A 24,755-nucleotide genomic window follows, 5' to 3' on the forward strand; every position below is an offset into this window, starting at 1 on the left:
CGAGGGTAGTTTTACAATGGGTACACCGTACACTAATCCTTATGTGGCTGGCAGCCATTAGATGAATCACATTTTCCACATGACATGACGTTTTATTTGTTTCTGAAAAACTGAAACGACAAGGCTCCGAGACCTCCTTCCTACTCCGCCACGGAAGCATCCGGTGAAGAAGACCTCACTCAGTCATGGACTACGAAACTCAGCAACATACAGTGCGTTCTTAATTCTACTTGTTCTATTTGTATCTTACTCTTAAGACTTAATTTGGTTCTTAATTCACTTGCAGGATGAAGAAGAAGAAGAAGAACATCTGTTCCGACGCTTGCAGGATTCCCCAGACGACGCCTCTCTACAGTTTGATATTGTATGTCTCCTTCTTCTTCTTCTTCGTTAATTCACTTCACTTATTATACTAATCAATCAATATCAATATTGAATTGCACTGTAGGGCTTATTCTTATGGAATAAACAACAAGATTCCAAGGAAAAAGCCGCTCAGCATTTTATTCTATCCGCCAAATTGAACCCTAATAATGGCGATTCTTTCAAATATCTCGGCCATTATTATGCACGCGTTTCCCATGATACTCAAAGAGCCATTAAGTGTTATCAGCGAGCCGTTTCTATCAACCCTCATGATTCCGCCTCTGGGGAACCTCTCTGCGATCTACTTGACCAAGCTGGGAAGGACACTTTGCAGCTTTCACTATGCCTTCAAGCTTCTCAAACCTCGCCCAGGGCTTTCTGGGCTTTCCGCAGATTGGGTTTCCTCCTCGTTCATCAAAACAAATGGTCTGAAGCTGTTCAAAGCCTTCAACATGCCATACGAGGCTATCCTACTTGTGCTGATTTGTGGGAAGTAATATCATCTCTCTTTCCTCTGTTATGTTTCCATTCTCATACATTTTTTAATAAATAACTTTTTGTTCAAATTGTTAGGCTCTGGGCCTTGCTTATCAACGGCTGGGAAGGTTTACTGCGGCTGTTAAGGTACAATTTTTTTGCTGGATTCCTTTTATATTAAAGTACTGATGATTGATCCCTAAACTACTTTTTTACTTTGGATTCTCCATCAGTCTTATGGTCGTGCAATCGAGTTGGATAATCAGATGGTCTTTGCTTTGGTTGAAAGTGGAAATATCTCGTTGACACTTGGTCAGTTTAAAAAGGTACATTTTGCTAATCATTAGTTGTTATTTTGATGTCTTTCTTTGTCCACACTTCTTGTTCTCAGTGGTTCTATTTATTGATAGTAAACAGTGATTCAAGAGAACATCAATTTGAGAAACGATAGTTAATTTATGAGAGTTAGGTCTTTATTAACAAAAAATGATCTCTACGTGATAAGTTAGGTCCATCCAATCCATTAAATGGACTAATAGATGGATTGGATATCTATCCATCAAAATGGGTAATTAATGAGTTGGATTTTTTTTTTTTAAAATTAATGGATCCAAATTCATAAATGATTGATGGTTTATTTTTTTATCCCTCCATTATTATCTAGTTCAAAATTCATCTATTCCATCCATTGCCACTTTGGAGTATAAAAGCAAACTACTTCAATATTGGACTATGTTTGGTTAAAAACCAAGTCAAAATAGATTCTAAATATTCAAAATTTTGACAGATTCTAAGTATTCAAAAAAATTCTACGATAAACATTTTCCTTCTCTAGAAATGGCAAGTTGACCCAGTCCTCAAGAGCCACGATTGCGTAACTTCCCTGTTAATCCTCTAATTCCTTACAGAAAGTGATTGTGATTCAGGAAACATCAACCCTCACTATCTTGAGAGCCATATATGGCTTAAAACAGGCACCAAGAGTTGGTTTAAGAGGCTAAGGGTTTAAAGCAAGTTGGTGTGTATCCTTCGCTTCTCATTTAACTAATCATCCTCACATTGTTTATCTACTTGGTCATGTAGATCATATTTTATTATAATCACATGCAATTCATCTCAGGTTTTTCAGTAGCCAATCACAAGCTACACTTATCAACCAACTATATAGACCTCCGTTATATGATGTTGTTTGATTAGTGTCGATCTGTTTCTATATATTAAAGAAATATGTAAAATTGCCTCCCTGTCTTTCTTCATGAAGGGGGTTGAACAATATAAACAAGCTTTGGAGATTTTGCCAGACTGCGTGCCTGCACAATATGGACTTGCTTTGGGGCTGCTTAGTTTGGCAAAAGATTGCATTAACTTAGGAGCATATCAGTGGGGCGCTTCATTGTTAGAGGTTTTTTCTCTTCCGTTCTTTTTAATAATTGTACAACATTTGAATATTGCCTGAACACGTGTTTATAAGTGGGTGCAATCCTCACCTCACAAGCCGGTTTTGTGGGGTTATGTTTGGCCCAACCACGATTTCTAAGAGCTATCAAGTTGAACTCTTCTATTTTGGCAACATTGAGTTAACCTCGTTGAACTGATTGCAGGAAGCATCGGAGGTTGCCAGAAAGAGTGCTCATTCTTTCAGGAATATCTCGTGTATTTGGAAACTACATGCGGATATTCAGGTATCATTTTCTTTTTCATTTTTTAAAGGTTTCCATTTTTTTTTTTTAAATCTCAGTAATATTGGCTGCAGCAGTCCTTTAATATGTCAATAAGTTAGTATCACAACATGGATTTTTCTTCGCTGCTTTTTTAGGTATTATTTGTTGCTCATGTATTATTATATGCTATTTTATTTTGATCTATGGTAGCTTGCATATGCAAGATGTAATCCTTGGATTGAGGAGGTCCAAAAATTGGAATCTAATAAGGAAGCCTTCAGTGCTTCTATCATTTCATGGAGGAAGACCTGCCTTTTGGCTGCAAGACATGCTAGGTTTTCGTACCAACGAGCATTACACTTGTCTCCATGGCAAGCAAACATTTATAGTGACATTGCAGTAACTTCAGATCTTATTACCTCATTGACCCAAAATTACAAACAAGACTTAACTGCACGGTATAATCTACGTAATATGGTTATTTTTAAAGATCTTCTCGACTATTGTGCTCCCTCAACCTAGTTGTTTCAGCAGGCAGCTAGGAGAAAAGATGTCTATCGGAGCCTTGGTACTTGAGGGCGACAATTATGAGTTCTGGGTGGCATTGGGGTGTTTGTCTGATCATAATGCACTAAATCAGCATGCTTTGATCAGAGGACTGCAATTAAATGTGTCTCTAGCTGTTGCTTGGGGATATCTTGGGAAGGTACTGTCTCATGTCATCAGTAAATAGTAAAAATCCAATTTGATAGCTATTTGTTGCTAAGTAATGTATAAAGAACTCTTTTTTGACATAATAGCTGTATATTCCAGCAATATTATTATTTTTCTTATTTTTTACATTGAAAATTCTTTATGTGGAGATTTCAGCATGGTTTTGCCTAAATTTCAGTTGTATTTTAAAGCGGGCGAAAAGCAATTGGCAAGGCAAGTGTTTGACCGTGCGCGGAGTATCGATCCTGGCCTTGCATTGCCATGGGCAAGCATGTCAGCTGAGTCTTGCGTGAGGTATTTATCTTGACATTATCATGTAGCATGTAAATGGTAATTTAGTCTATTAGTTCACTGGTTTTCTAACTATTTGCCATCTTTATATAGCAGGGAGCCTGCACCAGATGAGGCGTTTGAAAGCTGTTCCCGAGCCGTGCAGATAATGCCCGTAAAGTTCTAATTTCTGTGACTTAACATGCATGAAGTTGGAAATGTGTTTATATTTCCCTGCTGTTGGTGTTTGCTGTTTATTTATCACCACCCTTAAGTTTAGCCAAATATATATATATATATATATATATATATAGAGAGAGAGAGAGAGAGAGAGAGAGAGAGAGAGAGAGAGAGAGAGAGAGAGCATATACTATGAGAATGACATTCTTATATGAGAATAGTGAGAATGAATAAGAGTCATGAGATTAAAAAGCATTGGTTGAGATTAAAACATTCCTAAATGAGTCATTTGTATATCATTATATAATTATGTTGTGTCATTAGTATTCCTTTTTTAAACATTCCTAAAATATAATTCGGAATCCTCATTAATCAAACTTCATAGAACATTTGCTTTAAAAAAAAAACGCTTCTTAGAACATATTTTTTATAAAAAAAAACTTCGAACAGTGAAATGAGTATCAAGCTTCTTCCTCGTGGATCAAACTGGATCACGACAAAATAGAATAAAAAAATGGTTGCAATTTAGAAGGAAAAAAAAATTGAAATCAAAGAAAGGGATGAATGTGTGTTTCTATGGTGTGATAAGAACCGAATTCTAAAGGAAACCAATCAAGCATTGATATCTTGAAATGGAAATTAGGAATTTTTCAATGGAGGAGATGAAGACCATGGAGAGAGATGATGACCGAAATAAATGAATATTAATGACATCCTTTTTTAAAAAAGAATATTATTGATACAATAAAAATCACAATTATATCATGATGTTAATGACAAATGACTCATTTAGGAATGTTTTAATCTCAACCAATGTTTTTTAATCTCATGGCTCTTATTCATTCTCACTATTCTCATATAAAAATGTCATTCTCATAGTATATGCTCTCTCTCTCTCTCTCTCTCTCTCTCTATATATATATATATATATATATATATAGGGGTTTGCTAGGATACACCCACTAGTTTTTATTAAGGTGTGTTTTAGCAAAGATATAACTAAAAAGTTGTTAAATACACCTTAAGGTGAATGTTGCTAAAACACACCTTCTAAAAAATAAGTGGGTGTATGTTAGCAACTCCTATAGGCATTTGCTAGGATACACCCACTTATTTTTTAGAAGGTGTGTTTTAGCAAGTTATAACTAAAAAGTAGTTAAATACACCTTAAGGTGTAGCTTGCTAAAACACTCCCACATAAAAACTAGTGGGTGTGTTCTAGCAAATCCCATATATATATATATATATATATATAGGCAGGATCCGTTGACACCAGGTGAAAGTCAAAAGACTTGCACCGAATCTCAACCGTTAAATTTAATTGATCGCACGGCTAAAATTATATAACATAATAACAAATAAAAAGACAACACACCAGATCCCGTTCCTTCTTTCTTCTTTCTATTGCTTTTCTTTGCCACAACAAATCTGATCTGAAAGAAAATCCCATCGGTGCCATGAGAATAAACTAGGATTTTGTCAATTGTTTTAGGCTAAAAAGCTACCGTAACAATTGGCTACCTCAATTATTTTAGGTTTGCTTCCTCAATTAAATGAGTGTTGGCCAAAATCTCAAAGTGGCACTCAGAATATTATAGTAAATCAAAATTGAAGATGATTGCTTGATTATCGGTGTCGATTACCTTGTTGTATTTGAAAGCTTCTTCCTTTTTGCTCTAACGCAAATGATGACAAACAAAAGGACTTTACGAATGAGATTGACTGTGCTGTGTTTTAGATTTTTCATGGAACCGATGGGATTTTCTTTCAGATCAGTTTTGTTGTGGCAAAGAAAAGCAATAGAAAGAAGAAAGAAGGAACGGGATCTAGTGTGTTGTGTTTTTATTTGTTATTATGTTAAATAATTTGAGCCGCGCGATCAATTAAATTTAACGGTTGAGATTTGGTGCAAGTCTTTTGACTTACACCTGGTGTCAACGGATCCTGCCTCATATATATATATATATATATATATATATATATATATATATATATATATATATATATATATATATATATTATTTCAATTCTTGAATTGTTTCAACTTGTTATCACAAAAGAGTTTCCAGATCTTTTTATCACAGTATATACATGAGAATGAAGTTATTGGAATCTAAACTAAAATTAACCAAAGAAGTACATCTTTGGGATCTATCGGAAGTTTTCAAAAACACTTATATAGAATAAAAAATTGAGACACTCTAAAGATTACTATGATTTGAAAATTGATTTATATCCATCATGATGATCATGAGTGTATGTTTTCTGCCGTTTTGTCATGATAAGGTTTTGCAGTATTCCAGTGGAGAAAATAATTAAACCTCACATTACTATTATTCAACCCTAATCATTAATTGATATTGAAATTAAAGGTCATGATTTGGAGTAAGTTTATAGACATATATATATATATATATAGGGTTATGATAGAAGACACCTTTTATGAAGGTGTTCTTTTATCAAGTTACTCTATGAGCATTTGCGAAAAGACACCAACTTACTTTTATGAAGGTGTCTTTTAGCAAAGTTATAACTAAAAAGTGAAAATCACACCTTAAGGTGTGACTTGTTAAAAGACACCACCAAAGGGTGGCTTGTAACAAAACCCATATATATATATATATATATATATATATATGGGTTTTGTTAGAAGCCACCCATGAAGGTGTGATTTCCACTTTTTAGCTATAACTTTGCTAAAAGACACCTTCATAAAAATTAGTTGGTGTCTTTTATCAAATGCTCATAGAATAACTTGCTAAAAGACACCTTCATAAAAGGTGTCTTCTAGCAAAACCCTATATATATATATATATATATATATATATATATATATATATATATATATATATATATCAATGCCTGTTTTGTAGATTTGTGGCACATTATTTTAGCCAAATAATTTTCTCTGGTTTGTTAAATTTTTTATTACCTGCTTTGAAATATTTGTTGGTTACTACTGTGCAGTTAGCTGAATTCCAAATTGGGCTAACTAAGCTTGCTTTGCTGAGTGGCCATCTTTTATCGTCACAGGTTAGATTATATGGTAGATTAATGATTTGCTGTGCTGATTACACATTTTCTTTTGCCTCTTGTTAGTTTGTGATGACTGGGAAGATACAGAAACTGTGAGAAAGTTTGCTCTGAATTTTGTTCTGTATTTTCTAATTCAACCTATGGTTATAGCAGGACATCTAACCCTACTTTTACAACAACTAACTAATAACAGAATGATGTTTGTTGTCAGCAGTTATGAACTCTACAAGATTCTAGTCAAACTTCAGAGACCAACCTAGTGAGTTTGAGCGGCACATCCTACACATTACCTGAAACTTGGGGTGGGGGGGCTAGAGGCTTTGCACTCCTAGTGGTCACTGATCTTAAGGTGTCACATGAATAACCTTCAGCTGTTTCCTATGTCCAATTCTATGTTTACTTCAGGCATTCATGGCGAATTGGATCATGACAAAGAGTTATGGTGTTCTACTGTCACAATAAAACTAGGTCAGCAAAGGGAACTGAAGGCTTTGAAAGGAGTCTGTAGCCAGAGTTTCTGTTGTTGCTTGAGCCGAACTTGCATATTCCACAGGAGCATTTTGCAAACTGTACCGTAACAGAGCTAATTCTAGATCTTGTAGAACCTCTTCTTTAAACTTAGAAAATCCACCGAAAAAGGGCTCATAGAACCTGCATTAACACGTATACTCCAGATTTCTCAAGAAACTGAAGCCTAGAGACTAAACTATATTGATTTTGAGCTCTAAAATCTGCACTAAATGATACTCCCTGTTACACCTCTTATGAAACAGCTGCCTACCCAGAAATCCATGCTGATGCTACATCTAACTGTCACAGGTTTTTGGAGCTATTCAGCAGGCTGTTCAGCATTCCCCTCACTATCCTGAATCCCATAACTTACATGGACTGGTATGTGAGGCTCGAAAAGATTACAAGTCTGCTGCTACGTTTTATAGGTTAGCACGTCATGCCTTTAGCATCGGTTCAGAGAGTAATCAAAACTCACATATCAGGGATATTTCTATCAATTTGGCTAGATCACTTTCCAAGGTAGATATACTAGAGATCTTAGTCCTATTTATTTTATAAAATCCTGTGATTATGTTCATTAACTTGACACTTTTATTTAGGCAGGGAATACTGCTGATGCTTTGCAGGAATGTGAAAATTTGAAGAAAGAAGGTTTGGGTTCAAATTTTTTTTTTTTCCAAAGTTTTAAAGCCTTATTGTTGGGATTGTATGTTAAATTAATGTTACTATTTTGCCAGTTAATTAATGTTACTATAATTATTCCTGTTCAGTCTAAATTTTCTAACCGATTTTTGCTCATAATTCCTGAGAATGAATTATGAAGTAAATAAAAGCTGTGTATTAATGACACATGTTAAGCACGTGATTCGGGCATGCTACGCTCGTGTTATAGCCTGTGATTTAGTTTTTTTTTTTTTTTTGAGTATGGTGTGAAAATTAGTTGAACTTTTGTCACCCTCTTTACACATTTGTTTGGTATGCTGTTCAAGGGGTGCTTGATGAAGAAGGTTTGCATGTGTATGCTTTCTCGTTATGGCAACATGGTCAGAATGATTTGGCTCTCTCTGTAGCAGGGAGTCTTGCTGCAAGTCTTTCTTCTATGAAAAAAGCATCTGTGGCGGCATCCATTTGTTTCATCAGTAGATTAGTGTACTTCATATGTGGACTGGATGCCGTCATCACTAGCATTGCCAAGATGCCAAAGGAGCTATTTCAGAGTTCAAAAGTTAGTTTTGTTATGTCAGCTATCAATGCTCTTGATGGACAAAATCGTCTCAGATTGGTTGTCTCAAGTACCCGATGTTTTCTCAAATATCAAGAAGAAATTTCTAGGATGCACTTTTTAATAGCGCTTGGGAAATTGGTATTTTTTTAGGCTCTTGACTTTGATTCTCCATGTCTCCTCGATTCCCCAGTAAAAATGTTTTAAAAAGAAGATGAGAGGGCAAAATGTAATGGTATGATTTTGACAGGTGAAAAATGAATCTGATGGCTGCCTTGACATTAAAAGCGGAGTTGCATACCTCAGGAAAGCACTGCACATGTTTCCTAACTGTAATTTGATGAGGTAGTTTTTTTTATAAAAAGTTTTGTACAAAAATAGTAGTAATTTGATTTAACCGATTTTTAGTTTAAGTTAATCATTTAGTCGCTTGATTCTTTATTTTGGTCCATGTTAAGGGGATTATGGGTTGAGCGGTTTAGGATTAGGAAAGAAGGAAAAGAGAGAAAAGTTATGTTTGGAACTCAAATAAAGTGATGGAAAACCGGATAAAAAGAACCAAAAGATTAGAGTTGTGTTGCTGAAAGCTGAATAAAAAGAAGGGGATGAATTTTTTCCTAGGGTTTCCCCTTCATAAATGAACTCTCCTTCCCCTTCACAACTATCAAAATATGCTCAATGTGTTTCCCCTAATATGATTTCCCATTATTCATTTAGATCTAATCAATCCCCTTTCAGTCCCTTCTAACCAAACTAGTATTGAGTAACTAACAAAACAGTTGTCCTTATTTTACACTAATGATAGATCCTAACAAGTTAAGGGTAATATACTGAAAATATTATTGATAGGATGTAAATATGATATAATAGATGAAACCTTATACTCCTATATACAGTATTCATTAGGTCTAGTATCATGATAGGTGGACTCTTTAGTTAGTTATAGGATTAGGCTGTGATATGTGGGCATGGTTCAGTTCGGTATGAAAACTGAACTGAACCCTGTTTGCATTTCGAACTGAACTGTTTCAAACCGAACTGAACTGTTCAGATTTGAACTGAACTGTTATTATTGATACCTTTGAAAAAAAAATATGAAAAAAAACAAATGAAATCGAATTTTAGTTTCCGAACTGAGATGAACTGTTCCGAACTGAACTGAACTGTTTCGAATCGAACTGAATTGTTTTGAACCGAACTGAACTGTTTCAGTTCTGTTTCAGAACTGTTAGTAATAGTGCAGTTTTTTTTGGTTCAGTTCAGCTGAGCAGTTCAGTTCGTTTTTTTGGTTTTTTTGCCCACCTCTAGATATATATGTATTTAAAAGGAAGATCATGAGAGAGAGGGCATCTTGTCATTTGAAAGAGTTAAGGCCTTTGGCTGGTGAAGTGAGGACTCGCAATTCGCACCATAACACAGTTTTTTCTCCCTCCCTATTCCAGTCTAATACATTTTAGTTTGTAATTGTTTCAATTAGTATCAGAGCACAAATCGAGAAATGGTCCTTACACCTCACTTAGTGGTATAAGGCTAGGTTGATGTTGAATTGTATCAATTAGTATCGGTACTCTTATCTTGGAGCTGTGGGGATCGCTCTTGAAAATGATTCCGACATTTGATGAAAGGAGGCTTATTGGTGGCTGATCAAGATAGAGCTGTATTTTGGGGATAGGGGAACATCGGAGGTGATAAAGTTACTTTTGGTGGTGGCATTAGAAAATTGTTAGGGAGGAATAAGTTAAAAAGGAGAGGCTTGATTAATTATAGTAGCTTGTGTTTTAGACTCGTTTGTAAGAGTGATAACGTGTAGTGATTCAGATAGATTCTTTGTATCTTAGGAAATAATACTTCCTTTAGTTTCTTTACTTGTAAATTGTATTCATCTTGTATAAAAATAGCATTATGCTGAGTGTGTTGCTTACTGAAGTGTATTAAAAAGTTTTTATCTTTTATCTTCATACTCGATAATACCCCTTAGCTTTCAAGTTTCAGGGAAGTTTTTTGGTCAGTACTCTCTGACCTAATTTTTTAACCATGCATGTTTTGACCTTGCTTGCTTTGTGTGGAGTTCGCTAACATCTTTTCTGTTGCACATTTCACTGGGACAGGAATCTTCTGGGATATCTCTTGCTATACTGTGAAGAGCTAAATAGTTATCATGTGGCAACTAGGTGTTGTAAACTAGACCATCCTGATATGTCTGATCAAGAAGGTTTAAAATCAGCTTATGATATTCATGGCGCTGGAGCAGTTGCATGCTATGCCACTGACAACAATAATCCAAAGTTTACTTTTCCAACTTGTTCAAAGAAGTGTTCTAGTCAACCACGAGCTGTCAAATACCTGCAGAAGTACTGCTTTTATTTCCCCTTGTGCTTTATCACCTTTAACTGCCCAGAAATTTGATCCCTTTTTGTTATTGTTTAAAATTCCTTCAAGCTAGGCTATGAATATATCACTGCTAGGTCAAATTGTTTTTTGTTAAATCAGGAAAATAAACATTCTTTTACGTTAAATTTTAGTATTGTTGTAGAGCTTTCTATTTAAAGATATTGAAGCACTAATAACCCCACAACAAGGATGATCATATTGCATTTTCCCCCTCAAAATTGCAGATACATTCATCAGAAACCATGGAGTCATGATGCCTGCTTCTTACTTGTTCTTAACTATCTTCAGAAGGCACGTGAACAGAGATTTCCTCATCATCTATGTAGCATACTAAATCGTCTAATCCAAACTGCTCTTTCAAACGAATTGTATAGCGAGACAGAAATACGTCATCAATATAGGCACTTCCAACTTCTACTTTGTGCTTCTGAGATCAGTTTACAATGTGGGAATCACATGAGCTGTATCACTGATGCCAAAAAAGCTTCTCAACTAGTGCTTCCTAATGATTATTTATTCTTTGCACATCTACTACTGTGCCGTTTGTATGTCCTGAAAGGTGATCGTCTAAATTTTCGGAAAGAGTATGCAAAGTGTTTGGAGCTCAGGACAGATTGCCATATTGGTTGGATCTGTCTCAAACTTATGGAATGCCAATATGAACTGGAAATAGATTCAAATGCCATAGACTTGAACTTCGAAGAATGCATTAAAAGGGACGGAAATTCACGGAATATGTGGATGGCTGCATATAACTTAGCGAGAGGAATGAATTTGTTGCAAAAAAGGGATTTAGTCTCAGCCGAAGAGTTCGTGGCACAGGCTTGTTCGTTGGCAGGTTTTGAAAGCTGCCTCTATTTATGTCATGGTATGTATTTGCTTTGGGTGAGAGCTTCAAAAAACTATCTTGCATGAATTCTAAGTGGTATTACATTACCACTTGAAATACTCGGTCAATTACTTAAATTTGAAATCGACACCAAAGGTTTTTTTAGAGGATAAGAAATGTTACGGGTATGATAATTGTTCTTAAGTCTTGTCTTATAAATATTTCTTGACAAGTATTTTTGTTATTAGCTAATTTATCGCCCCCAAATCCCAAAAATAATTTATATTATTTTATTAGAATAAAACTCATTGATCTCCTTTTTTGCGTGAATGGATACTGTCAATTGGCAGTTAGTTGTCTCTCGATCCTTTTTGCCCTCATCTCTACCTCCTGTGCATCAATGATGAACATTTTGTATTAATATCCATAGGATCATATTGTTTTATTTTATGTCAGGTGCCATCTGTATGGAGCTTGTCAGGCAGCACAATAGTCCTCACTTCCTATCACGGGCTATCAATAGCCTTACCAAAGTTCATGAGCTTTCGCTGATTCCCTTACCTTTTGCCTCCATATTGTTGGCTCAAGCAGAAGGAAACCTCGGTTCTAAGGAGAGATGGGACAGAAACCTTCGCCTTGAATGGTACAATTGGTCAACAGGTTTGATTTCTATGCTTTTTCCAAAAATTATAATTTTTTAAGTTGCGAGTGAGGAATGGAAGAACTAAGTATAGTTCAGTTTCTGTTGCCTTCTTCCTTATAAGAGTGTCACTATCATTGAATGTTGGGGCTGTGATGCGGGATTATTTCTTTCAGCCAATTCAAATGAATCAATTCGTTAACGGGTATTTGCAAGGTTGAGTTGGAATGCCTTTTGATTTATGAGTGGACTCCCAATAGATCAGCAGAATCTCATGCAATAATTGATCAGCAGAATCTCATGCAATAATTGATATTGGTTTTTATTATTCAATAATTGCTAACCTCTAGATGAATGTCTGCTACTTTTGTGTAGAAATGAGGCCTGCAGAGGTTTACTTTCAAATGCATTTGGTTGCACGACAGTTGAAAGTTGGGCCAAGCTCTATCTCTAGGATGGAGTCCTCTCAAAGTCCTGAGAGATGGGTTATCCGGGCAATACACATGAATCCTTCTTGCATGCGATATTGGAGGGTTTTACAGAAGCTAATGGAATAATCTTGAAAACAAAAGGAACAAGTTTCACGATAGGGAGTGATCTGTTTCTTTGTATGTTTAACTTTTATTGTCTTCTATTTGAGAAATAGGTTGTTTGATAAGTGGAAATGTGGAATTTCATATCTTGATCAAAGCAAGAGTTAAATGATAACAGTTTGACTTGATAGGAGTACTTTCATACCCGAGCAAACAAAAAAACATTAAATGTGCATTATAGAAGGAAAAAAAGACGATTACTTGCATATTAATTAAACTGATTTCTTGTTAGCAAATGAATCTTGCATGGTGGTTAGTTTTTTTTTTTTTTTTATTGATGTTTGTATTAGTATTTTTATTTTTATGGGTTTTCTTTTGGGTATTCCGTCTATATATGATGCTTTTATTTTGTAATTTCTATTCGCCGGTCTCTGTTCATCTCGTGCAGGACTTTGTGTTAATAATAAATTATGTTATTAAAAAAATATGAGTCACGTTAACAAGTGTCAGTGTCAAGGGCAATTGTTAAGGACCCCAACTAAATGAAGTTTTGCATTGAAAAATATACTTTTTAGCCTGAGAATTTATCATACAAATTCCAAGATATTATTATATTAAATCTTTAACAAATGTCCCTATAATATTTGTTAGCATTTTCCTACAAATGTTGGTGACACTATATATATACTATATATTACTCCCTCCGGTCTTATATATAAGAAAATTTCTCCAAATTTTTTTTGGTCCTAACCATAAGAAAATATTACAACTTGTAAGGTGTAATTATTGTTTGAAAGACTTTTCTACCTTTATCTCAATAGAGTATATTTGTAAAAATATTTAAAAAGTTACACTAATGATTGCATTGGTTTTTATGTGTTTTGGTTTTTCTTCTTATAATAAGGACCGGATGGAGTAATAAAAGCACAGTCAATAAGTTAAAGTTATGCACTGGTTAAACATTTGAGAATTGGTCGGTAAAGCACAGTCAATAAGTTAAAGTTATGCACTGGTTGAACATTTGAGAATTGGTCGGTACGACGTCGATTGCTATTTCCCATAACTTGAATACGAAGCACTTGACAAAAGTTTCTCGCTTGTATGGTGGCCTAGTCTTTTGGAGCTATATATTGAGATTTTCATTTGTTGCAATTGCAATCAAATGACATGCTCTACATCTTGTTGAGGGTATCACTCTTTTTGCCACTGCACCCTTTAATTTTTTTTAATTATTACTGCAAAAAAGCTGTTGTGTAACAATCATCGGTTAACTATTAAGATTAAGTTCTTTGTCAAGTTGGGAATATGTTTCACATATTTGTCCACAATATCGTTAAATTGCTCATTACCAAGATTGTCGAGGACATAATTCTAGATTTTTTTCATGCTTAGTGGCATGAAAGGATGTTGCAAAATTTAACACCCAAGACTCTTCCTTTCTCACCAAACAACATATCAGGGCATCACATTCCCCTAAGGTGGAAGCAAGTTTGCCTCATCCTTCGCCTCCTTATTCATTGGTGGATTCTAACACTTATTTTTTTGTGTACATCGTCTTTTCACAATTCCAACACTCGGTAGTTTTTGAGAGACCGTCTATCCTTTGATTTACAACATCCATTTTATTTGGTTGAATTTCTTCCTCTTGACTATGTATGCAATATTGAAGAACATGAAGATTCACTCAACTATTCATTTGATTTTTTCATTAAGAACCATATCACGAACATCATCAAATTTTAACTTTTTTTTTGTTTTTCGACGAACTACTCACAATTGTTGCACTCCAGTCTTTGTCAAAATCGATTCCAACTGAACTAAACTGGGTTGTGATGATGTTGAGTTCATTGAGATATTGAGCTGTTGGGACTTCTGTCATCCGTAACATAAATAATCGCCTCAACAAATGAAAGATATTTGAGGTTGACTACTTTTCATACATACTTGTAAGAGCCGCCATAAGACTTGAAGTGGTCTTTTCCTTTGCAAAGTTAAAAGCAACGTTAAGAGCCTACAATAAACGAATAACACTTTGAGCTTGTACGTTGATAAGCTTTCACTCGCCATCCTTCATATCAGTTGATTTCTTTCTTGAGTGGGGTTGATATAGCTTTTTCTTATACAAGTAATCCTTGATTTGCATCTTTTAAAAGTCAAAGTCTGCACTGTTGAACTTTTTCAGTTGTCATATTTTCTTCGTTTACAACCATCACTCCCAGTCGAATTTGACTTTTTCTTGATTATTTATTATGATGAACCAAAGCTCTGATACTAGTTGTTAGGAAACAACGACAAATTCTTTGTAGTCAGATTAGTTTTTTTTTTTTTAGGGAATCAGACTAGTGAAAAACAATAAATGCATAATAATAAAACACAAATTGATAATGGGTGAGCAATGCTCTAGCTAAGTTTACTTCATGGTCGGACTTTATTTCTTGGTGGATAAGTAAACTTGACCACTAAGTTAATTTTAACAAAACTACCACTCAAATGATAAAAAGTTACCGTGAGTATGATGACTTGAGCACACAACCTTTCACTTCTAGAGCTTTCTCTTCAAGAGAGAAAAACTGTGTGTTTTTTTGTTAAGTAAAAAAGAAAATAAGTGAGTAAAATATAGGTGAGGTTTTGTCTAAGTAATTTTGATTATTTGTGGTTGCGATAAAAGGAAATTGAGAATTATTATATTATTGTAGGGGAGATGTATACACGATGGAGGCAGTATAAACGAGTTGTCGGAAATATAATGGAGATAGGAGGAAGTTGTAGGATTAATTCAACTTCAATGGAAAGAGCGGCACTCGTTCGTTCTCTATCTACCACCAGATATTTCTCTCGCACCCCCTCCGTTCTATCCCCATTCACTCCCACCGCCGCAAGGTTCTCTCCTCCGACTCTCCTCCGCCGCCGCTGCAGCCTCTCCACTTCCACTGCAAGATTGCTTTCTTCTTCTACTTCTCGTCCGCTCTTTTACTTTCGTAACCGCAACCATTTCTCCACCAGAGCTTCCCTCGTTTCTTCTCCAGGTATGTATCTCTATCTATTTCTCGATTAATTAATTGATTATCCATAATAATAATGATGATTTTGGTAGATATTGGTGGTGGCGAAGTAGTGAAGGATGAAGTTGCGCGTGAACTAGGGTTTGAGAAAGTTTCAGAAGAATTCATTCCAGAATGCAAATCAAAAGCAGTACTTTTCAAACACGTCAAGACAGGTGCACAAGTCATGTCTGTTTCAAACAACGATGAGAACAAAGTCTTTGGCATTGTTTTCCGAACTCCTCCCAATGATTCCACTGGTATTCCTCACATTTTAGAGCACAGTGTTTTGTGTGGTTCAAGAAAATATCCTCTCAAAGAACCATTTGTTGAGTTACTCAAAGGAAGCTTGCACACTTTCCTCAATGCATTCACTTATCCTGATAGGACTTGTTACCCTGTCGCCTCCACCAATACCAAGGATTTTTATAATTTGGTTGATGTCTATCTTGATGCCGTTTTCTTTCCTAAATGTGTCGAGGATGTTCAGACTTTTCAACAGGAGGGTTGGCATTATGAGCTCAATCATCCTTCTGAAGATATCACTTATAAAGGTTGCTTTTTACTATTCTATATAGATCCATCTTTGCATTTTTCACTTACTTATAATCAATGCTTTTCACTCATTCCAGGTGTTGTGTTTAATGAGATGAAGGGTGTCTACTCTCAACCAGATAATATACTTGGACGAGCTTCTCAACAGGTGAGGCCAGTTTATATTTCAATTACCAACTGCGACATTTTTTTGTAACTTAAGCTCTGTGCATTCATTATTGGTGTATGTAACTTTGTTGCAGGCTCTTTTCCCAGATAACACATATGGCGTTGACAGCGGAGGTGATCCTCAAGTTATTCCTAAGTTGACTTTTGAGGAATTTAAGGTATGTTTTTAAGAATAATGTTGAAAAATTATTATTGCGTTATATAGAGATAACTAATTTGAACAAGGAGGGAATTCTGTTTAGTTGTTAGGTGTTTGTGTCTACTAAGTCTAACATTGATTTTTGTAGTATGCTGGGTAAAATCGTACATCTTTGTAGGAACTCGTACCTTGTAACTTTTTTACCTTCGTATAGTCTACTGTAGATCTCAATAATACCAGCTATTTCAAAGATTTAATTGTTTTATTTAAGAAATTTTCATTTTAAACTCAATTGACAGGAATTTCACCGCAAGTATTACCATCCCAGCAATTCACGGATTTGGTTTTATGGAGACGATGATCCAACTGAGCGCCTCCGCATCCTGAGTGGTAATAAGATTTGGTTTAAATTGCTCTTTAAATGTTGAGACTGAGAATTGGGGAGAGCCATTTGTGATGCCCTTGTAGATCTAAGCCCAGACTCCTGATTAAAATGAATGACTAAAGCATTTGGCCTGACTTGCTGTGCAACCCATTCTACGACAATGTTCAGGATATTTTTGGTAGCCAAGTTAGGTCTTTATAGTTATATGCCAAGCCTAGTAGCTCCCTCCCGCATTCTTTCTCAAATATAAATAACAAAGATAGCTTTATGGATAAATTTCATGAGTTATTTTGTATCTTTTTTTGGGGGAATGTCTTATCCTACTTCTAGTTGCACTTCCCATTCTCTATTATAAAGAATTGAACACATAGTTTTGACAGTCTAAAAATGATTGATGTTTATGTTCTTTGAAATATTGAGGCAGGTAGAGAGAGAGAGAGAGAGAGAGAGAGAGAGAGAGAGAGAGTGAGGGAGGGAGGGAGGGAGGGAGGGGGGGGGGGGGGGGGGGGGGGGGAGGGAGGGAGGGAGGGAAACAGACTTAGGTGGTTCTGACATGTAGAGAGAAGACCTATAGATTCCGTAGTAAGGAGAGTAGATCAAATGGAGGATGGTCAGATCACAAGAGGCAGAGGAAGACCTAGAAAAACTATTAGGAAAGATTTGGAAATTAATGAGTTGGACCAAAATATGGTGCATGATAGACCATTATGGGAAAAGACTTGGTTGTTGTTGTTATTATTGTTGTACACTTATTTTAGAAATTAGAATGAGCGCGAAACTGTATTGAATTCCCTGTTGAAGATCCTGAATTGTCCAACAGCTTCCTCTTATGTTCCTAGATTTATCTTCCTCTTATGTTCCTGAATTGAGAATATTATTGGCATCATGGCATGGTTGCTCTGTTTTCCTAATAATGTTCAATATCTCAAATCAGTTATGAAAGATGATTTCAGAATTCTTACCAGCAGCAATTAACCGCTAACTTAAGTCTCTTATCTGTTTTTCAGAGTATTTAGACATGTTTGATGCAAGCTCATCCCCAAACGAATCAAAGGTTGAACCACAGAAACTGTTTTCAAAGCCAGTCCGGATTGTTGAGACTTACCCTGCAGGGGAAGGGGGTGATTTGAAGAAGCATATGGTTTCCCTTAACTGGTTGCTCTCTGATAAGCCCTTAGACTTGGAAACTGAGCTAGCACTTAGTTTTCTGAATCATCTTCTACTGGGCACTCCTGCTTCGCCACTCAGAAAAATTTTGCTAGAAAGCAGGCTGGGTGATGCCATTGTTGGTGGTGGGTTAGAAGATGAACTACTCCAGCCTCAATTTAGCATTGGAATGAAGGGTGTTTCTGAAGATGATATTCCTAAGGTAGAAGAACTGATTGTGAATACACTTAAAAAGTTGGTTGAAGAAGGTTTTGATACAGATGCCATTGAGGCCTCTATGAATACAATTGAATTTTCTCTGAGAGAGAACAATACCGGGTCATTTCCTCGTGGCTTGTCCCTCATGCTCCAGTCCATTGTAAGATCAGCTAAAGTTTTTTGGTGTGTGAAATGGCTATCTTTTGTTGATTGATATTTACAATTGTTTTGGTTTGCATATTTAGGGTAAATGGATTTATGATATGAATCCCCTTGAGCCACTGAAGTATGAGAAACCTCTCCAAGACCTGAAATCTAAAATAGCAAAGGAAGGCTCTAAATCTGTTTTTTCTCCATTAATAGAGAAATTCATCTTGAACAACCTTCATAAAGTAACTGTGCAAATGCAGGTACTTATTTATTTTAGCCTTGAAAACCTGTGTTTGTGTGAGAAGCCATTTTGCACTCAATATGTTAATAATTGATGAAAACTTTTCATTGTCAGCCGGACCCGGAGAAAGCTGCTCGTGAAGAAGCAACGGAGAAACAGATATTGCAGGAAGTTAAAGCAAGTATGACAACAGAAGATCTGGCAGAATTGACTCGTGCTACTCAAGAGCTTAGGCTTAAGCAGGAGACCCCTGATCCACCAGAAGCTTTAAAAACTGTTCCTAGTCTTTCTCTTCAAGATATCCCTAAAGAACCTATTCATGTTCCCACTGAGGTTATCATTGCTTTCCCTTGGGTGAGAGTTGTGTGTTTTCCTAGTAGCCTGTACAGATTCACGACTACTTGAATGTTAAATGTAGGTTGGGGATATCAACGGAGTAAAAGTTTTGCAGCATGATCTCTTCACCAATGATGTCCTTTACACCGACATAGTGTTCGACATGAGTTCATTGAAGCAAGAGCTTCTTCCTTTGGTACCACTGTTTTGGTAATCATGCAACCTCTTAAAGATGTTTTACATTTTGTTTCCATGGTTCCTAACATTACATGCATATTTAATTTCTAGGATAGCAATTTAATCGGTACTTATTTTGTTATTCGAAACATGGAATTTCATTTTTCATATTTAATTTCAATTCAGAATATGCTTTGTCTCCTTATAGGTTTCATGCTATTGTGATTCTTCAAAACATTAGATTTTGTCATATACTCCTAGCCAAATTCTTTACTGGATTGTCTTAGTTCTCAACATGTTTTAGTAGTATTGATAGCTATAATTCTATTTATTTTTCCTTTTGGTGTTTTTATTCTTCTATTCCTCATCACGTGTATATTGGAAGCACCTTCTTGATAGATAAATGACAAATCTTTATGTTCTCACATCAAGCTCTGTACCTCTCTTATGTTATTTTTTTATAGCCAATCATTGCTGGAGATGGGCACAAAGGACTTGACTTTTGTCCAACTAAACCAATTAATTGGGAGAAAAACTGGAGGAATTTCAGTTTATCCATTCACATCATCAGTGCAGGGCAAGGAAGATCCATGTAGTCACATGATTGTTCGAGGCAAAGCCATGGCTGGACGTGCTGAAGACCTTTATGACTTGGTACATTTTTTTGTCCAAACTTCAAACATTTCATCTTTCAACACTCAATACTTTGCATTATTGGCCTAAAATATTCCATCATGTAAATCCTAATTTCACACTGCTACTGAACTCCAGGTTAATTCTGTTCTTCAAGACGTTCAATTTACAGACCAACGGCGTTTCAAACAATTTGTTTCCCAGAGTAGAGCAAGAATGGAGGTAATTACCAAAATGTTTTATGTAAAGGACCAAAATTATAAATGCTCATTGTGCAGAACCTCCATGCTGATTATCAATTTTGTGCTTTTTTGTCTTTTGTTAGAACCGGCTAAGAGGCAGTGGTCATGGAATTGCAGCTGCAAGGATGGATGCAAAACTTAATGCAGCAGGCTGGATGTCAGAAAAGATGGGTGGTCTCAGGTTGGAATTTTAAGATGCCTTTATGGTTTAATATGAGGATACATTTGCATACATTTTTTTCATCCATTCATAGTTGTTAGGCGCGCGAGTTAGATCATGAGATTGTATGATCTCACTCGTCATCATCCCTCAACAGTGTTGGATCGGTGTGAAGATCGCTGTATACGGCGGCGCGGCTGGCATGCGGTAGAAGAGCGTGAGATGAGCTTTTCTCCTGCGCCGGTGATGAACGTTTACGACACCGTCTGCCAATTTTATTGTTCACAAAGTTGTGGTTTCCGGGTCAAGTTTGCGACCTGGTTCGTTGAAGACGACAACTTAGCATTAAAAAATACCCTAAAAACTGTTATTGATACGTTGCATTTCACTTTGGCATTTTACATTTTTTCGCTTTGCTTTCTTCATTCTTTCTTTTTACTCTATTTAATACACATATAACTTGATTTCCGTTTTTTTATTCTGTAATTTGCTTTCTTCTTAATTTTAATATAACATTTTTACCAAAAATGTTAGTGGTTAATTGCTAATGTGATTTAAAATATTCAGGAAATTAATAATAATAATATAAAATGAAATATGTTATGCTAAATTATTTTTTAATTGATAAGTATAAAATTATTTAAATTTTTTAAACATGATATATTTTTTTTATAATCAATAAGTATATTGTGTTTTTTTGAAGTTATATATATATATATATATATATATATATATATATATATATATATATATTCCAGCTCTCTGTGTGTGTGTGTGTGTGTGTGTGCATGTATGGTTGATTTTATATGCATATACATGTGAATTTGATAGGATCTTACGACTCGTGTTACGATCCCACAATTTACGATTTTCCTATAAACGATCTTAGGTCAAAAGAGACTTATTTAGGCGATTGTGACTGGAATATTTTTTTCCCCTTCTTCTGGGCTTGTCCTCAACGAGGTCGGGCCTCTGATACCAATTGGATTATGGCACATGGCCAATTGGAGTATTGGAACATAGTTCATATTTAGTGATCCTATGTGCGTATTCTTTAATTTGCAACAATTTATAATAGTCAAATAAAAAATAATATAATTTTTAATATTATTATTAACTATTTATAGTTCTTTTTGCAGAAAAGAAAAAAAAACTATTTATAGGTTTAATTATAAAATAAAACGTTAATTTTTGCATTTATAGATACGAGGTCATTAAATATTTAAGAAATATTATTTTTACTAAGAATTATAAATAGAATAGCGGTCATCCCTCACCATGCTATCCCGCTATCTGGGATTGACAACATAAATCCATTCTTGTCATAATAAGGGCTTCTGACATAAGTCAACTTATTATGACACCTAGGCATGACATTATCTGTGCAAGGTTTTAAAGTTTCACGATTTTCCTTTTTAATCTAATTTTATGTTTAATGCTGAAATGGAAGTGTCATTCCTGTTGTATGCATTGATTATATTTCTGGTATATACTTTCTAGCTACCTTGAATTCCTTCAAACTCTTGAAAAGAGAATTGATCAAGATTGGGCTGATATCTCATCATCTCTTGAGGAAATTCGCAAAACTGTATTTTCCAAGCAAGGGTGCTTGATAAATATCACCGCTGATGGGAAAAACCTTGCGAATACGGACAAATTTGTGAGCAAATTTGTTGATATGCTCCCTACTAGCTCACCCATTGCTACACCAAATATTTGGAACGTTAGACTTCCGTTGACAAATGAAGCTATTGTGATTCCTACTCAGGTAAGGATTATTTCAGTTGTCATTCTTGTGTACATAATTTTAAAGGAAATATCCAAATCGGTTGTACATAATTTTGAAGTAAATATCCAAATTGTCCGGAAAAAACTAGAGACCTATTGGTCTACAAGAAATGAAAATTAATTATTTGGTACATAAGAATGTCAAATGTAAAATGGCTTGGGATCTGGGAGTGTGCTCTTCCTCAAGGTCTCAGGTTCAATTCTCCCCAGTGCCAATTTGGGTGGGCTAATTTAGCTTCTTAAAAAAAAGAATGTCAAATGTAGGTAAAATTAGTTATTTTTTGGGGACATATTAGTCCTTGAGAATAATTTGACCCACATTAGACATTCTTAAGTATCAAATTGGTATTTTTCATTTCTTAGAAACATATAGGTCTCCATGTTTTTTGTCAGGGATCAATTTGAGTGTTTACCTACAATTTAGTTTATGTTATGCACTTTGTACAGGCAGTGCAGTTACCTAAAGCCCAAATTTTATTTTATTTTATTTGCTGCATTTATTTTTTTTTCCCTATCTATAACTCATGTTTCTTTCTACAGGTTAATTATGTTGGGAAAGCAACCAACGTTTATGATGCTGGTTATAAGCTTAATGGTAGTGCATATGTTATTTCCAAATACATTAGCAATACATGGTTGTGGGATCGTGTACGTGTTAGTGGTGGAGCTTATGGAGGTTTCTGTGATTTTGATACACATTCAGGTAACTTCTATTATACTTGGGTGTAATTATTGAGTAGCATGCTTGCAATCTTACCTTTTCGCTTCTTTTTCTAGGAGTGTTCTCCTTTTTGTCTTATCGTGATCCCAACTTGCTAAAAACACTTGAGGTATATGATGGAACTGGTGACTTCTTAAGAGAATTGGAAATAGATGATGATACTCTTACAAAAGCCATAATCGGGACCATTGGGGATGTAGACTCCTATCAACTTCCTGATGCCAAAGGTTATAGTAGGTATGAATGAGCTAATTGATGCTTTTGTAGTTTGTTTACTGTAGATTTTTTTTTAGTTCTTCGTTAAATTATTAGTGATTCCTTCTAAATTTCCAAATCATGCTGCTTTTTTATTATAGTTGCAAATTATGCTTGCTTTTCATTTCATTTTCAGTATGTTGCGGTATATACTGGGTATCACAGAGGAAGAAAGGCAAAAGAGACGTGGAGAGATATTATCTACGAGGTAAATATTCTGATTGAATGATAATCCATGCATGATACATGACCTTTTGATCCACTGCTATTGATAAAGCAAAATAATGCAGTCTGCTTTCGATGCCAGTGTTTATTGCATGGTAGTGCGCTATTAACTATCCTGAAACGACTTTCTGATTACAGAATAAATTTAAATTTTCAGTTGATTTTGTGTAAAGATTGTATCATTTTACATTTAGTGTTTCTGCTCCTAAAGATAATTTTCCAGAATGTGATGGTGTTAGACAGCTTGATAGATATATTTTGCAAGAGGGCTGTAAAGATTGTATCATTTTACATCTAGTTGTTCTTATTCAGTTTAATTATTTTATTCCCTCAGCTTGAAGGACTTCAAACAATTCATTGATGCAATGGAAGCAGTTAAGGATAAAGGGGTTGTGGTTGCAGTGGCATCTCCAGATGATGTAGATGCGGCAAACAAGGAGATTTCCAACTTCTTTCAAATAAAGAAAGCCCTTTAAATTCAGGATTTACTTTGCAAGGATTGATAATTGCATCTTTTCTTGTTATAGATTTTTCCTATTTTGAGATAATTATTTTATTCATAATAAATTATTATAGCTGCTTGTAGATTTTTTTTAATTTTTTAAAGGCGTAGATTGCAAAATAGTTTATTATCTAGAAACTTTCTTGTATAATACTCATTGAATATACGTCAATAATTAAAAAATATTTGATATAAGATTGGCGGCTTCTTTTATTTTTTTGACGGTTATAAAAATGTTGGTGGCTTCTTCTATAATACTCTGCCCCTTATTTTACAAAATTCATTGTTATTAAGAAAAGTTATTGGAGTAATAAATTTGTCTGAATTGTATGTAATTATACTAAATTGTCTTTAATTTATAAATATATTCGATGTTGATTTTCATATTCTAAGACAATCGATAGTATTAACAAATGGTATAGTTAGAAAAAGAGTAACGAATGCATCTAGAAATTTATAGATGATCATAAATTTAGAGACTGATGGAGTATTTTATTTTATTTTTCTCTTCATCGGAGAAATTTGACATGGCAAAGTGGGTAGCATATAAAAATAGTAAAAGCAACTTAAATATGGGAAAACATATCATCATTATTACAAGGTACCTTAACTTTTTGGGAAATGTTAACTTGTGCCCTCAAGGCACAAGTTTAGAAGCTAAATGTAGAAACTTAATTTTGAAAATCGTGCATTCAATGTCTTGAAAGTTTAAAAACTTATTTTTTTCAATACAAACTTTATGTTTTAATTCCTTTTTTAGATTCTTAACTTAGGGCACAAGTTAACATGACCCTAACTTTTTTAATGAAGTAACTTAAATATGGTACACTAAGTACACTA

The 24,755-nt window shown here is 34.9% G+C and overlaps 2 protein-coding genes across 5 annotated transcripts; both read left to right on the top strand.

Moving 5' to 3' along the window:
* The first annotated feature begins 89 nt into the window (after positions 1-89).
* LOC146918799 (Tetratricopeptide repeat (TPR)-like superfamily protein) lies at positions 90-13,128 on the top strand. Of its 4 annotated transcripts, none has more exons than XM_085712019.1 (20): positions 90-212; positions 287-364; positions 449-859; positions 940-990; positions 1,077-1,169; positions 2,105-2,245; positions 2,445-2,525; positions 2,715-2,962; positions 3,036-3,210; positions 3,397-3,512; positions 3,603-3,663; positions 6,636-6,701; positions 7,524-7,736; positions 7,817-7,868; positions 8,207-8,580; positions 8,690-8,784; positions 10,548-10,790; positions 11,055-11,698; positions 12,116-12,319; positions 12,675-13,128. In XM_085712019.1, exons 1-20 carry the CDS (start codon positions 186-188, stop codon positions 12,854-12,856), a joined length of 3,555 nt encoding a protein of 1,184 aa, XP_085568145.1. In that variant the 5' UTR covers positions 90-185; the 3' UTR covers positions 12,857-13,128. The 4 variants fall into 4 exon arrangements, with proteins under 4 accessions (XP_085568145.1, XP_085568147.1, XP_085568146.1 ...); XM_085712021.1 differs by having other exon boundaries at positions 3,606-3,663; XM_085712020.1 differs by having other exon boundaries at positions 3,039-3,210.
* Positions 13,129-15,605: 2,477 nt separating this feature from the next.
* Positions 15,606-24,110, top strand: LOC146918800 (presequence protease 2, chloroplastic/mitochondrial-like). The gene is made up of 17 exons (XM_085712023.1): positions 15,606-15,858; positions 15,927-16,427; positions 16,506-16,576; positions 16,671-16,754; positions 17,035-17,125; positions 18,128-18,645; positions 18,731-18,895; positions 18,991-19,209; positions 19,295-19,422; positions 19,854-20,043; positions 20,161-20,244; positions 20,348-20,445; positions 21,925-22,192; positions 22,753-22,915; positions 22,990-23,170; positions 23,325-23,396; positions 23,748-24,110. Exons 1-17 carry the CDS (start codon positions 15,618-15,620, stop codon positions 23,887-23,889), a joined length of 3,216 nt encoding a protein of 1,071 aa, XP_085568149.1. The 5' UTR covers positions 15,606-15,617; the 3' UTR covers positions 23,890-24,110.
* Positions 24,111-24,755: the final 645 nt, after the last annotated feature.

The sequence above is a fragment of the Medicago sativa genome, chromosome 5 (assembly GCF_051527215.1).
Source record: "Medicago sativa cultivar Bolivia chromosome 5, Bolivia_mono, whole genome shotgun sequence".
Classification (NCBI taxonomy): domain Eukaryota; kingdom Viridiplantae; phylum Streptophyta; class Magnoliopsida; order Fabales; family Fabaceae; genus Medicago; species Medicago sativa.

Bases quoted from the DNA above. Each gene is read 5' to 3' on its own strand.
- LOC146918799 (XM_085712019.1), top strand. From the start codon at position 186: ATGGACTACGAAACTCAGCAACATACA. The intron at 2,963-3,035 runs GTATAATCTACG...TAGTTGTTTCAG, and splicing joins AAACAAGACTTAACTGCACG to CAGGCAGCTAGGAGAAAAGA. The intron at 3,211-3,396 runs GTACTGTCTCAT...CCTAAATTTCAG, and splicing joins CTTGGGGATATCTTGGGAAG to TTGTATTTTAAAGCGGGCGA.
- LOC146918800 (XM_085712023.1), top strand. From the start codon at position 15,618: ATGGAAAGAGCGGCACTCGTTCGTTCTCTATCTACCACCAGATATTTC. The intron at 18,646-18,730 runs GTAAGATCAGCT...TTGCATATTTAG, and splicing joins CCCTCATGCTCCAGTCCATT to GGTAAATGGATTTATGATAT. The intron at 18,896-18,990 runs GTACTTATTTAT...TTTCATTGTCAG, and splicing joins AAGTAACTGTGCAAATGCAG to CCGGACCCGGAGAAAGCTGC.